The following is a 13,559-nucleotide window of genomic DNA, read 5'->3' on the forward strand; positions in this document are numbered from 1 at the left end:
ACTGGCAACCATCTGGAACACACCGTCTTGTTTACACAAAACGCACCAAGCAGATTTTAAAAGGTGTGGCTGTCTCAATTTAATTATTAACATTTTTTGAAGTTTTACCACTGCTTAGCTAGTAATTAGCAAATATCTGCAGACAAGTCAGAATTTTCCATGAAATCTATGGGCAACTGAGGCAATCTGCTGGCGACTAAAGCAATCCTAAGGATATTTTTGGTCCAACACACTTGTTTCCAACTTCTTTGAAATAATAAATTTTTCTTAGTGGCCAGTGGTTGTTTCACTTCCAATATGGTGGATATCTCAAGCAAAACACACATGACATCAAGAAACTTCAGTACTTACTAGATTAAGGTCTGAATTTCACAAACTAGCTGTGGACTCATTGCGAATAATAATAGCAACATCTCATGGATTGTTAAGCTAGCTGCATTAGCAAACATTTGCAACTTGCTAACTCGTTGACCACTCATAAACCTAATTTAACACCACATTAAACAGTAATGTTTGATAAAGACAAAGTTGTTGTTAGCTAGCTAGCATTGGCTAGCAAGTTGTTTGGCCCCCCAATTATACTGAAATTGTGATCAGAGTAAGGTTACAATATTCAACCTTCAAATCTTTGACTGTTAAGGACATCCCAGTAAGAAACTGGTATCTGTACATTTCACTGTGAATCCCCAAATGTATTGAAAATAGCAAATAAAAGTATACTAGCACACAATTTAAAGCTAATATCTCTATATACACATAGTAGTATACACTAAATGTGAAAATAACTGCTAAATGAGACTCACCATAAAGTCTTCTCATCTAATGGCCTAATTGATACGTTTGCTGTTTCACACACAAACAATGACATCACCATAGTCCCATCACAACTGTAATCTTCTCCTGAACACTTGGACTCACTACACAAAGAAAACCTTCATATCAGTGCTGATATAGGAGTAGAAGGAATTGCAAAGAGATTTTTTTCCAGAGTTTTCTACAGAAAGTTTAATCTTTTTAAGCTGTTGCAGCATCTCCCTCTGAATAATCTGAGAGTCTCTGAGTTCTTGTACTGATACATCATTGAAAAGTAAAAATCGATTGAAAATGGTGTCTTCAACCTGGCGCATTCCACATTACAAAAAACAAAAAAAGCGTATGACAAGCTGAAACAACACCAAATCACGGCTCACGCTAGCTGATGCGATGTCACTTTTGGCTGCCCATCATCCACCCCCACCCCAACCGTGAACATAGGCTTTAACCCTCAGAAACTCCTGACTTAATATAAAATATTTCCCAAACTATTGCTACTATAGCAACAGTTATCAATTTTTAATTCATTTTACTTCTGTTGGTTCCTGTTTTTTTGTGGTCTGTGATCTGTCCCCAATGATTAGAGGAAACCGATAACCATTTAAGAAAGAGACATTAAACTTTTCACTAGAAAAATTAGCTGATTGGAATATCGAAATACAACATCCTTTCCTGTCAATGCCTGCATTGATCTGTATTAGTAATCAATAGAGAGACCTATGTTTGTAAGATCAGTCTAGACAGCAATGTCCCTCCTCGGTTAGGGTGCAAAGCAGTCAGTCATACATTTCAGCTCTTTAAATCATTCTCTGATTGTGTGTACGCACAAACATGGAAACTTGCTGTTTGTTTCTCAATTTAAACACTCTGCACCTCTTTATAAGGATTTTACTCACTCTGCTCATTTTCATTGACAAACTCCAATTTATTACTTCAATCTTTCACATAAACAGTGTATACCCAGGTACAAACAACCAGTCTCTGTCTTCGCTGAAGGCCTATACAGGACTCATTCATATCGACTGTGCTCACACAGTAACCCATTGTGTGTCCATTTGCATGGATAGCTGTAGATTTATTTGTACTGTAGGGCGCAGTGCAGATTTGTGTATGGACGTTTATGGAGATTTACTCCTGCTTTAACCCCAGGGTTAGCCATCAGTATTGATTGGAACAGACTTAGCCTGATTTTAATCCCTGCTTGGCCCAAGACTATCGATCAAGGCGCTGAGCTTTCAAGTGGGTTTAACGACCTACCTGCCCCTTCTCCCGTCCCGCACTCCCCCTTTTCCTGATGTGCTCTTTTTCTGCTTGAGGAGAAAAGGGAGAGGTTTGTTATCACCCCCCAAACCAGAAGTGACACGAGGCTTTAAGCTTGTATCCACGAGGCCACACACTCCAATACAACCCTACACCTCCAAACCATTACACCAGGCTGTGACAAGTAGCTGCTGGTAAAATATGACTGCTTCCCCTGACTGGAGTTTGTGTAGGACATTTTAAAGAAGGAGGAGAGATGAATCTGTGCACCTCGACAGCAATGTCACGGTAAAAATACCTGCCGGTGAATTATGACCACTCAGCTAGAGGTAGGAGCATCCCTTTATGTCTTTATAGGTTCTCTGAAGACAGTTATATGGGACAACATGAGAAGTCTTATAGTAGCTCTGGTGTCTTGGGACTTGAGGAGTGTTGTGAATTTATAGATCCACAGAATGGTCACCAGTCTGATTGGTCCACCACAGAAACACTGGAAATCGAGATCTAGGTTTTAGAGGTATTTGACTATATGTGTGTGTTGGCTTTCCACCCCCTATACAGAAATATGAATTTGAGTATTTGAGTGTATTCCTGTACTTTGAAACATTTGTCACTTTTTGTGTAAAATACAGCTAGTGGTGTCTGCATGTGTGTGTGAGATAGTTACTGCGCTTGGTGTTTCTCCTCCATTTGTCCTCCCAGAGGCAGATCAGGCGAAGGGGAAATAAATTGGAGAAAGAGAATAAATCAATGCTAAACTGAGCACCAGTGAGACCTCCCAACCCTGACACCACCTCTTACACACATAAACACACACACGTACACAAACGCACAATGTGAAACGTGTCCATGGAAATTGGTGTATATGTCCATATATCAGTACTTACAAGCTAGGAAAAGAGAAATTGGCTGTTTATATACATGCAAACCATTAGCACTGTGCAAAAGTCTTGAGCTACCCCCTCATTTCTTTGTATTTTGCTAGAAAAATTGAAAATTGGTGCAGTGATTTGTTTACCTCTTAGGCAAGATTTCTCGTCATCTCATTAAGTAGTATTCAGGAATAGTTTTCCAGGCTTCCTAAAGGGTATTTAAAGCTCTTCACTGGATTTTGGCTGCCTTTTTATTCCATCTTGCTCCAGTAATTTTGAGGTCCAAGCTCTGGAGGAAGATATTGTTTGTTTTTTGATCCAGCTGTGTGTGTGTACTGCAGTGTGTTTGGGGTCATTGTCATGCTGAAAAATTAATCTGGTGCCAATCAGACAGTTTCCAGACACTCACTCTTGTACCCCTCTCTTGACCTCTCTATATATTGGCAACAACTTGTACCAAAAATTTCTAATTTGTATTCATCAACAGGTCCAAGAAACCTTTTGTCACTGATTTTCAGTCCAGTTCTTGTGTAATTTGGCATAACTCTTCTCTGCCTTTTCTCCCTGTTTTCCTTCCTTAGAAGCCCACCTTGCATTGAGACCATTTCTGATGAGGTTTCACTGAAGAGTCAATGGATCAACTGATGAGTCAGTTGTATGTCTCAGGTCTTGTGTCATGCCTTTAATGTATTTCTTCATATTTCTTAAAGACTTGACTTTCAGATACGGCTCATCTGCAGCAGATAGTTTTTCATCAGCTGGGAAAAAAACAAGACCTCCTCCAAAGACAGGAAATTCTTGAGAAAGGTTGTTTCCCTATATGCTTGTATATGTAGCATGGAAGGACCAAAGTCTAAGTTATTATAGTCTTCTTGTATGAGCTGTTGGTATGACTGTTTGCACAGCAAGCCACGCCCTAATTCACCCTCAACCAGTCATGGCAGCCTGGTCCTGCCAGAGGTTTCCCCCTTATGAAATAGAGTTTTTCCTTCCCACTGTCACCAAGTGCTTGCTCAGAGAGAGTCGTTTGATTGTTGGAGTTTTTTCTACATTATTGTACAATCTTTACCTTACAATATAAAGCCCCTCAAGGTGGCTGTTGTTATGATTTGGCTCTATATAAAAAACTTAATTAAATGTTATTTACTAGACGACTGCAGCAAAATGACCCAAATTAAACCAACCCTGCAAATATGTTCGATGGGTCCGGTTCAGCAGAAGGTACCTAGTCGGCATCAGTCTGCAACGGAAAACTGCAATGCCCGTAATAATAAAGCAGACGTTTAAGCTTTCATAAAATGTAAATGAGCAGGTTATCTTTACAGATTGGTACTAGGCTGTAAACATGGATAATGCTGGTATTTAGTTGAAGATTTTACAATTGATATTTAAGGCAACCAACTCACTGATATGAGTTTTGGTGCCAGCCTCAAATGGCCGTTCAGGGAACTGCATTTTGGCACTTCTGCACTGGCTTCATGTTTTAACTCTCCAGGTGACTACACATCAACTGACTCTACAACTATTTACGATGCACTTAAACTATCTGCGGTAGTGGTTTCAATTGCTTTCATCCTTCACACTTCATCTGGCATTTTCAGTGCCCACATGCACACCAGCAGATTAACAGTCCTTAACTTGACATTAAAGTTTAATAAACAGCTTTCAGCCTCTGCATGTTAACTCACTACACAACTATACTCCAACTGACATTTCTATCATTTAGTCCAAACTATCTTTGGCACTTCAACTTCAGATTAAATTTCATCTGCAGTCATCGTTTACAGATTAGCTGACATTTTAACGGCTTTCATCTGTAAATTTTCTGAATGACAAACCGACAGCCGTCGTCCTTCACTATTCAACTCGCACACCAACTGCTTTAAATGCCATGCTAAAAATTTACATTTTTAAATTCTTGGAGCAAATGATCATTGACTGATTTCAGCTGCTTTTGGTTCTTGCATTTAAAACTCTTTCAGAGCTTCAGCCTAAATTCCAACATCCATTCAAAATCTCTGATGCAAGCAGTAAACTCTTCCGGACATTTTTAAAGCCATTTACTGTGTTTGTACCTGCACTTTCTAGTATAAGCCATCACAGCAACACATTTTTTCTCTGTCTTTGCTCTTTTTGTTTCAAACACCAGCATTCACTGCAGTGCTCATCATACTGGAGGAAATCCATATCAATCCAGCTGGATGTATTCTCCGACTCCAACCCCCCAAAAAGAACCGAAAACACTAAAACATCACCTCCTGACATGTAGTTTTAACAGACCGCACCGAACGGAGCCCAGGCCACGTACTTCAGGCTGCAGATGGAGTCGAGCACTGGTGGTTGGGGGCGCGAGGGAGGGTGTAGATTGGGATTTTGGGGGTGCAATGGGGAATGGCTCTTCTCTGTGTTTTCTATTCAACCTAAGTCCTCTAAGACCTCCTCATCTCTTCTGAGAGGAGCAAGCTGAGATCTGATCTAATGCTGAGTGCCACATCTGAGTGAGTATGTGTGTGTGAGAGCAAGTGAGAGACACGAAACTACGATAAGAGCCTGCTGGGGACAAGAGTGTGTATGGGTAATGAACGAGGCTTGAGTGTGTGTGTGTGTGTGTGTGTGTGTGTGCGCGCGTGAGTGTTTGTGTGCTTACATTTAGGGGTAATGAATTAGTCCAGGGTTTATATTTTTCTGTGTGTGTGCCCCGTGTCTGTGCACTCTCCCTCATCTCTGAAGGGTTGTTTGGGGTATTCTGTTCAGGTTTCACTCAGGGGGGAGGTGGGTTCTCCGAGTCTTGCATTCAGATGTAATTAGCCCAGACAATGGGCTGGTTAAAGCTGGAATCCTCCGAGCCCCCTCTTCCTTTGATTGTGTGGGCCAGCTGTGGAGGAATGGCCATTATCTCCCTGTGTCCGGCAGCATAAAGGAGCCCCCCTTGCCCCAGTTACCCCTGTGTTAGAGTTCCCACAGGGGGAGGGACATGGGCTGGTCACATACTGGTCTAGAGAAAGTGAAAGCAGCCAGAGTACTGGTGTGCTTGCAAACATTCGCTCACATTAATGGCTTCACCTTACACTTGAACTGTTCGTTCTCAAAGCAGTGTGGGAGAGCGGGTGGTACTGTTTACACAGGAGCCAATAAAAAAAGGCTTTTCACATCTGGATTCAAAAAGTGCTGGCCTTTAATGTAGTACTCCTGCTGCACTGCTACACCCAAAAAAATAAATAAACAGAGAGTAAAAACAAATTCAAATACAGCAAAAATGTAGGAAATGTAAAAAAGGAACAGATGCCTTTCTTCTGTGGGTTTTTCCGTGTGCGTGTTTGTTTTCGTTCCATCTCAATCATAATCATTCAATCATAAATATCTCATAAAGAGTTGTGCCTGCGCACAGGGACACTTTGGCCCATTAGACTTGGGAAGAAATTGAATCTTTACAGCACTGGGGCCATAATTACTGTTAATTTAACGCTCAGAATCTCCATCATTAACTTTCACTCGTGAATACAGACAGGGAAACGAAGACTGCATGTGTGTGCAAAAGCGCTGCCTGTGTTGACAGCATAGCCGGCCCTTTGACTGAATTAACAACGACCTCTTCGTCTTGTAAGAACAGGACCCGCATCGTTTATGCGTTATTAAGTCCTGTAATTGGGCAGCCAGTAGTTTGCATATTAGTCTATTAGGGTAATATGTTTTGCCTCTCTCAACACACGGCTTGCCAGAGCCCCTGGCGACACATTTGGTAATTCTCCGAATTACACCCTAATCATAAGCCAGTGTTCTTTCGATCCCTATAAATCTGAGCGCGTCAGTTTATGTCTATGCATCCTCGGCTCAATCAGTTGAAGGATTTATTGGTTAACCTATCAGTTCTTATACGAAATTTTATTGTAGGTCACCTTGGTCTTCAATAACCTTATAAATGCTATTTTCTTTGCATGCCTTAGAGTCCCTCTGGCTTTAAATTTATTTTATATATATATATATATATATATATATATAAAAGATTACACAGATGTTCCTTGATGCCCATGATGCTGCACAGCATCGCTGTTTGAAGGTGAAACATTGATGTTTTTTGGTCCTTTGAGGTTCCTTTAACCTCCTAATAGCTATGATGTCTTACAGTCAGTGCCCCACTTTGAGCCAATAAAATCACATCTCCTAAATACCAGTAGTTGCCAAAGTAGGTCCAGGGACCCCCGAGGGGTCTAATAGGGTTTCAGGGGGACTCAGCAGAATTAAGAATAGTTTAATTTCAATATTATTGCATTAATTTAAAGATAGGACCAGCAGATGCTGCAAAAAAATTAGTGCTTTGATGAATTTTCACTAACTTAACTGATATTGTCTTCCCAACACCTTAACGATCTTGTGCTACAATGATAAACGAGGTACTGAAAGCCTTTAGTGAAAGCTTAGTTTCCATTAAAAACACTTTCATGGAGAATTCAAAGTCTTCAAAATGTACACAAAGTAGTGTTTATATGATAATATACATTAAAATCGTCATTACAGCACAGCTTTAATCAAACATCAGTGCATCAGATTATGTTTAAAAGCTCAATCTTCATAGTTACAGGTAACATTAGCTGTCAAATAAGTGTGGGATTTCCTGGATTAGTCTAAAGTTGCATTAATTATTCAGCTAAGAGATTTTAAAGTGCAATAAAGTGGATATTTTAAATGGTATTTATGGGACTTGTGGGTATACCATTTAAAACTCATGTTGGAGAGCACTAATTTGCTGAAGGAGGAAATATTTTCTACATTTTGTTCCTCATCCGCACATTAAAGGTCGAGGCCTGCTGTCTGAAAAGCCAAGCCTCGCGTGCCACATCTCAAAGTTTACCCAACAGGCAGGTGGAGGTGGGGGCGGGTGGTGTAGGGTGGAGTGGGCTCAGAGCAGGCAGAGGGATCCATTCTTGTAAGCCTCCTCTATTTTCGGCCCCGATTTGCCCTCTCCTCCTCCCCCTCCCCTCCTCCCTATTATTTGTCCCGTCGGCCGAGAGCGCGGCCCCAATGAGCCCTTTGGAACGGAACGAAAAGAAGGAGCGAATTGCAGCTGTGACGTGGGCGTTGTTGTTCCATTCACTGCGTTCGCCATGGTAACGGGGCAGAAGCTGGAAGCACGCAGCCCCTCTCTCTGGACAGCGTCCTGGGGGCAGAGAGGCAGCTGGAAGTTTCTCGTCACGATCGCTGCTTTGTTTTCGTGGCGCAAAATAACCTCCAGATATCCAACTTCACGCGCGTGGAATCAGATGTGGTCGGAATGTTTGGTAATTTTAAACATTTTGCTCTCTGAAAGTTGCGTTTAAAAAAACTATTAAAACGGGAGTGATGGCTATCCTACAATAAATAATATGTAAAGTCTTCTCTTCATCTCGTGTGTAACTTTTACGCAGCGTTTTGACGCACAAATCCAACACTTGTGACCCAGTGACCCAGATCAAGGTTATAAAAGTACTTTAAAACAAAGACAGAAACGTCAGACATCCCCCCCCCCTTTTTTTTTTCTTTTAGTACAACCCAGGTTCTTCTGCCTATTCTGTGTTTACACTGCCTGATTTCTCCCTCCACTTTGTAGTACTCTAGCATCCTGCAGGACTGCCTGTATTGTTGGGCAGAGTGATTGGGGTTTCTGTACAATCTCCCGTGACCAATGAGCGGGGTGCTGTCAGGGGTAACCACATCTGTCAACCGTTCTTGGCCAATAAAGAGCGGAGCGAGGCGGACCACAGGTGCGCGCCTCTGCGTCCCCTTGGCACAGCGCCCGGGAGATGCTGGAGAGAGACGCCTAGCTGCCCCGTGGGGCAAAAGAGTTACTGTCAAAGGCAGCCTCCTTTTAACTCCAGCTATCACTCTGGCTCCGATAGTTATGGCGACCGCAACGTCCAACCACTACAGCGTCCTCAGTACCCCCAGCAGCGCGCCGCCGCCGCACTCGGAGTCCGGGAGCATGCAGCAGGCGGCAGCGTACAGGGACGCGCACACCCTGCTCCAGAACGACTATAGCACGTTACCGGGCGCTGGGCATCCGCTCAGCCACGCGCACCAGTGGATAACGGCGCTGTCTCACGGTGACAGCGGGGCACCCTGGCCGTCTAGTCCCCTCGGAGAACAGGACGTGAAACCCGTATTGCATGACAGTGACCGAGAGGAGCTGCAGAACTCCAGCAGTCTGCAGCAGCAGCAGCAGCAGCAACAGCAGCAGCAGCAACAGCGACACCCTCACCTAGCGCACCAGCAGGCGCATCACGACGCCAGAGCATGGCGAACCAGCACAGCCACAACGCACATCTCCGGTATGGCGACATCTGAGGGCCAGAGCCTGGTGTACTCTCAGTCCGGCTTCGGTCTGATGCCGGGGGGAGAGCAAGGGGGGATGCACCACCACCCTCTGCGCGAAGAGGACCACCACAGCCACAGTCCGCACCTCAGTGAACACGGAGGCGGCCCCGGGGCCCACCAGCAGTCTCTCACACACCATCACCAGCACGGGGGCCATCAGGATCAGTCTGACGAGGACACGCCGACCTCTGATGAGTTGGAGCAGTTTGCCAAGCAGTTCAAACAGCGGCGAATCAAGCTTGGCTTCACCCAGGCGGACGTGGGACTGGCTCTCGGGACACTGTACGGGAACGTTTTTTCTCAGACGACCATTTGCAGGTTCGAGGCGCTTCAGCTCAGCTTCAAAAACATGTGCAAACTAAAACCGTTGTTGAACAAGTGGCTGGAGGAGGCGGACTCCACCTCGGGGAGCCCCACCAGCTTGGATAAAATCGCGGCACAGGGACGGAAAAGGAAAAAGAGAACCTCCATTGAGGTGGGCGTCAAAGGGGCTCTGGAGAGCCATTTTCTCAAATGTCCAAAACCGGGAGCAGCGGAGATCAACTCCCTAGCGGACAGCCTGCAGCTGGAGAAGGAGGTGGTGAGGGTTTGGTTTTGTAACCGGCGGCAAAAGGAGAAGAGGATGACGCCCGCTGGGGGACAGATACCTGGAGGAGAGGACATGTACGGGGACACCCCTCCTCGCCACGGAGGACAAACTCCCGTGCAGTGACCTCAGTTCTCAATCCCGAGTAAAAACACGGACCCCTTAAAGGAGGTATAACGCCTCCTTATTTCTTTTATTCTCTGTGCTGGACCGCTCGGAACTGGACCTCAGCCAGTTTAGATGTTGGACCCACGGACAGACACAGTGGGGACACGCAGTGGCACGCGAGCGCTAAAAATACTCATAGCAGAGCCGTATGGAGAGGTTTCATGCCGCAGAACTGCCAAACGTATCGGGGTGGTGTGTGCTAACCAGAAAAAAAAAGAATAAGAAAAAAACAGCGACATTTTCTTTATGCCAGACCCAGGCGCCAGTGTGCCATCATCAAATATGTTATTTAAAAAAATAGAAGAAGAAGAGATGAAAAAAAGGCAGAGTGTGACACGGACGAGACGTGTCCGCGGGGAGAAAAAACATAAAAACTCGCTTCGGGCATGATGATTTAGTCGCAGTGAGTGTGGGTAAATAAACGCCATCTTTCCATCATAACAAAAGCAACAGGGGTTCTTCGCGGCTTGTGGCAAGAGAGGGCTGAAATGGCAGACACCTGCTGTATAATGTTTAAAAATTAAAGCCAATACCAGCCAGATAATTTATTATTATTATTATTATTATTATTATTATTATTATTATTATTATTATTATTATTGTAAAATTGTAGGTATTCGTCTAAATTTATTGTGACGACCTGAACTTATTCACTATAAAAATACAGTATTGCTTTAATATAATAAAATGTGAAAGTATTTACATTTTTACATTCCTAATTTAGCAGCAAATAATAATAATAAAATAAATTAATAATAATAATAATACAATTGAGACTGAGTATTGGTGGACTTCAAGGCTTTTCCTTTTGTGCAGACATTTCTGTGCGCCTGTTTACAGTGTGTTTTTGCTGTTTGTTATTTCTGTACTTTTCCAAAATGCTGTGACGAGAAAGACCGAGACTGTCCGGCTGGAACACTCTGAACAATCCAGCCCATTTTGCCTTCTTTTCCTGAGAAGAAGAAAAAAACTGAATATATCCTGGTACCAGCTCTGGCCACAGTGGCTATACTTCTACTACTACTACTGTATGACTCATTCATTCACGGAGAAGGCGATCTGTGGGATGTATCTTCATTCGTTTTTGTATTGCTTCGTTCGTTCGTTCGTTTGGTTGTTTGTATGTTCAGTTTCTTTTCTGTCAGTCTGTGCCAAAGCACAAACACAGACACGTGTTCTTGTGCCACTGAAATCCTGTGATTGATAACCTGATCTGATAGTAGGAGTGTATGTGGGAGGAAAAACCCACTAAAAGGTTCTTTTACCAAATTATGAAGAATAAATATACATATATATATATAAAACAGAAAAAAAGAAAGAAAGTGGAAACTCAAATAAAGCTGAGGAATACTGATGACTGGAGAGGAACATTTTTAATAGACCAAAGCTTGTTAATGTGAGACAGTGTACAAAAAAAATAACAAACCTGAATGTATAAGTCTTACCTAACAACATCAAAGTAGGTCTATAACCTCCCTTTTCATCGCCAATCATAAAAAATAACCATAGCAATATTTTTATGTAACGTTTTGCAATACGCACATGGCATTTTTTATTTATGGGTAGGTATTACATAACAAATCGCCCTCGATTAAAATAAGGCCCCATATTTGTGAAATTTAAAAAAAAAATACTGTAATCACACCCTGTTTAATCTTCAGCTGAATTTGAGTTTCTGATGGGTGGAGGGGAAAAAAGAGGCAAACCAAAACAAAATAGCAGTGACCTGAAATCTGTGATCAAACGAAGAGGAAAAAGAAATCAACGATTGCACAATTTCTAAATGCTTTTTGTCATTAAAGCGTATTTGTTTTCTAAAACTCTGCAGTCCTGCACGTTCATTGCGCTTCAGGGTGGAAGAAAGAAGGGAAAAAAGTCGCATTTAACTGTATTTTTTATTGTGTGCGGACTCGCATTAAAATTGGGGATTTTATCAGTTCGTCTCGGTTGTTTAAAATGTTTCACCTGCTTCGCTGAAGTGTTTGCTACCGCTGATGTGCTCTGATACTGCTGTGTGATGGATGTTACAGAAGATGCTCAGCAAGTGACTTCAAATTATTATTATTAGGATAAATGCGAAATGTGATCGACAAGCACGGCGAGATAAATTTCTGACCATCGAAGCAAAATTTTAAAAAATGTTATTAGGCAATGAATAAATAAATAAAAAGCAGGCCTGTCTGTAAAGGATGTGAAATGAAGGTATATAGGCCTCACTGCAGGTGAGGTACAGAAGCTGATGTAACAATAGTGTTATTATGTATAACTGGGCCTGCTGCCATCAGCATGCACACTAAAAATAACCATAAACTTGTCCTATTTATCATTTTCATGTACGATGAAGTAATATACAAATAGTTTAAATGGGAAACGTGTGCAAATAAATTAACACTGAAATGTTGTGCAAAAAAAGGAAAAAGAAAATATCGACAGGGTTTTTCAAATAGAGATTAAAAGGTTGTGGCTTCAGTCTAAATTACAAAAAAAATGAAGCTTAAACTGTTGTTTCAGAACCTGTGCGAGCCTTCACCAGCTGGAAATGCATTTAACAGTACATCTCTGCACTGGGTTTGTTCACCTCGTGTCTGTACTGTATGTTTTATTACACCTTGGCCTGATCGGTGGTCAAATCGGAAAGTGTCCTGACGCCACCTGGTGGTTTAAAGGAAGCCTCAAGAGCCTTAAGTTGAATGTAAGGTGGTCGATTTTTGAACGGTGAATGCCGATGTTCAAAATTATTATTTTTACAGGCCAGTGTGTCCATTATTCCATAATCATCGATTTTCATGAATAATCATTAGGCAATTAGTTATGTGTTGAGGTTACAGAACAAGAGAAGACACACAAGCTTAAAAATGGCATTAAATTTTAAAAAGTAGGTAAAAAGTGAAGAACACATACAGATTTTGAATCTTACTCATTTTTGAGTGAAATTATTATCATTATTATTATTGTTATTATAATTCCTTCTTTACTATAAAGATTCACAATTTTCCCCTAATTTTTAGATCCAGTTATTATGTTATTTTACTAGATTCCTGTATTTCTCCACCACAATCTTGATCAAACATACTCTAAAAAAAAGGTTTATTGTAGTATCAATTAAAGGGGAGATGGAGGCAAAGTTTATTTACCTGTGTTAAATTTCTAGGTGAATGGTGGTTAAAAACATTCTGACACTTTGCATTTTGAGACTGTGGAACTGGGATATCTTTATTTAAACAAACTGACAATGCACATTTTTGTAATTTCGAATATTCAATAATAGGTCAAGTTAAAGTAAATGAAAAAATATGTAGATATATAATTTGCTATCAACCTTAAAATAACAAGGAATCTGTCTAACTGTGCACCTGTATTTTATTTTACTATCATTTGATATACACAAGCTTTTATTTTGACACCACTTGAAACTGGTGTGTGCAGTTGAGGGGCAACAAAAGAGAGTGCCTGAAAGAGAAAGAAAGAGATAAGCGTGAATATTTGTGTGTGTGTGTGTGTGTGTGTAAACC

The 13,559-nt window shown here is 41.8% G+C and overlaps 1 protein-coding gene across 1 annotated transcript; it reads left to right on the plus strand.

Moving 5' to 3' along the window:
• The first annotated feature begins 8,468 nt into the window (after positions 1-8,468).
• Positions 8,469-10,356, plus strand: pou3f2a (POU class 3 homeobox 2a). Its single transcript, XM_005914279.3, has one exon. The coding sequence runs from the start codon at positions 8,605-8,607 to the stop codon at positions 10,003-10,005; it is 1,401 nt and encodes a 466-aa protein (XP_005914341.1). The 5' UTR covers positions 8,469-8,604; the 3' UTR covers positions 10,006-10,356.
• Positions 10,357-13,559: the final 3,203 nt, after the last annotated feature.

Source organism: Haplochromis burtoni, unplaced genomic scaffold, assembly GCF_018398535.1.
Source record: "Haplochromis burtoni strain Fernald_Lab_line unplaced genomic scaffold, NCSU_Asbu1 Contig_8, whole genome shotgun sequence".
NCBI lineage: Eukaryota > Metazoa > Chordata > Actinopteri > Cichliformes > Cichlidae > Haplochromis > Haplochromis burtoni.

Excerpts from the sequence above, each read along its gene's own strand:
- pou3f2a (XM_005914279.3), top strand. The coding sequence starts at position 8,605 with ATGAGCGGGGTGCTGTCAGGGGTAACCACATCTGTCAACCGTTCTTGG.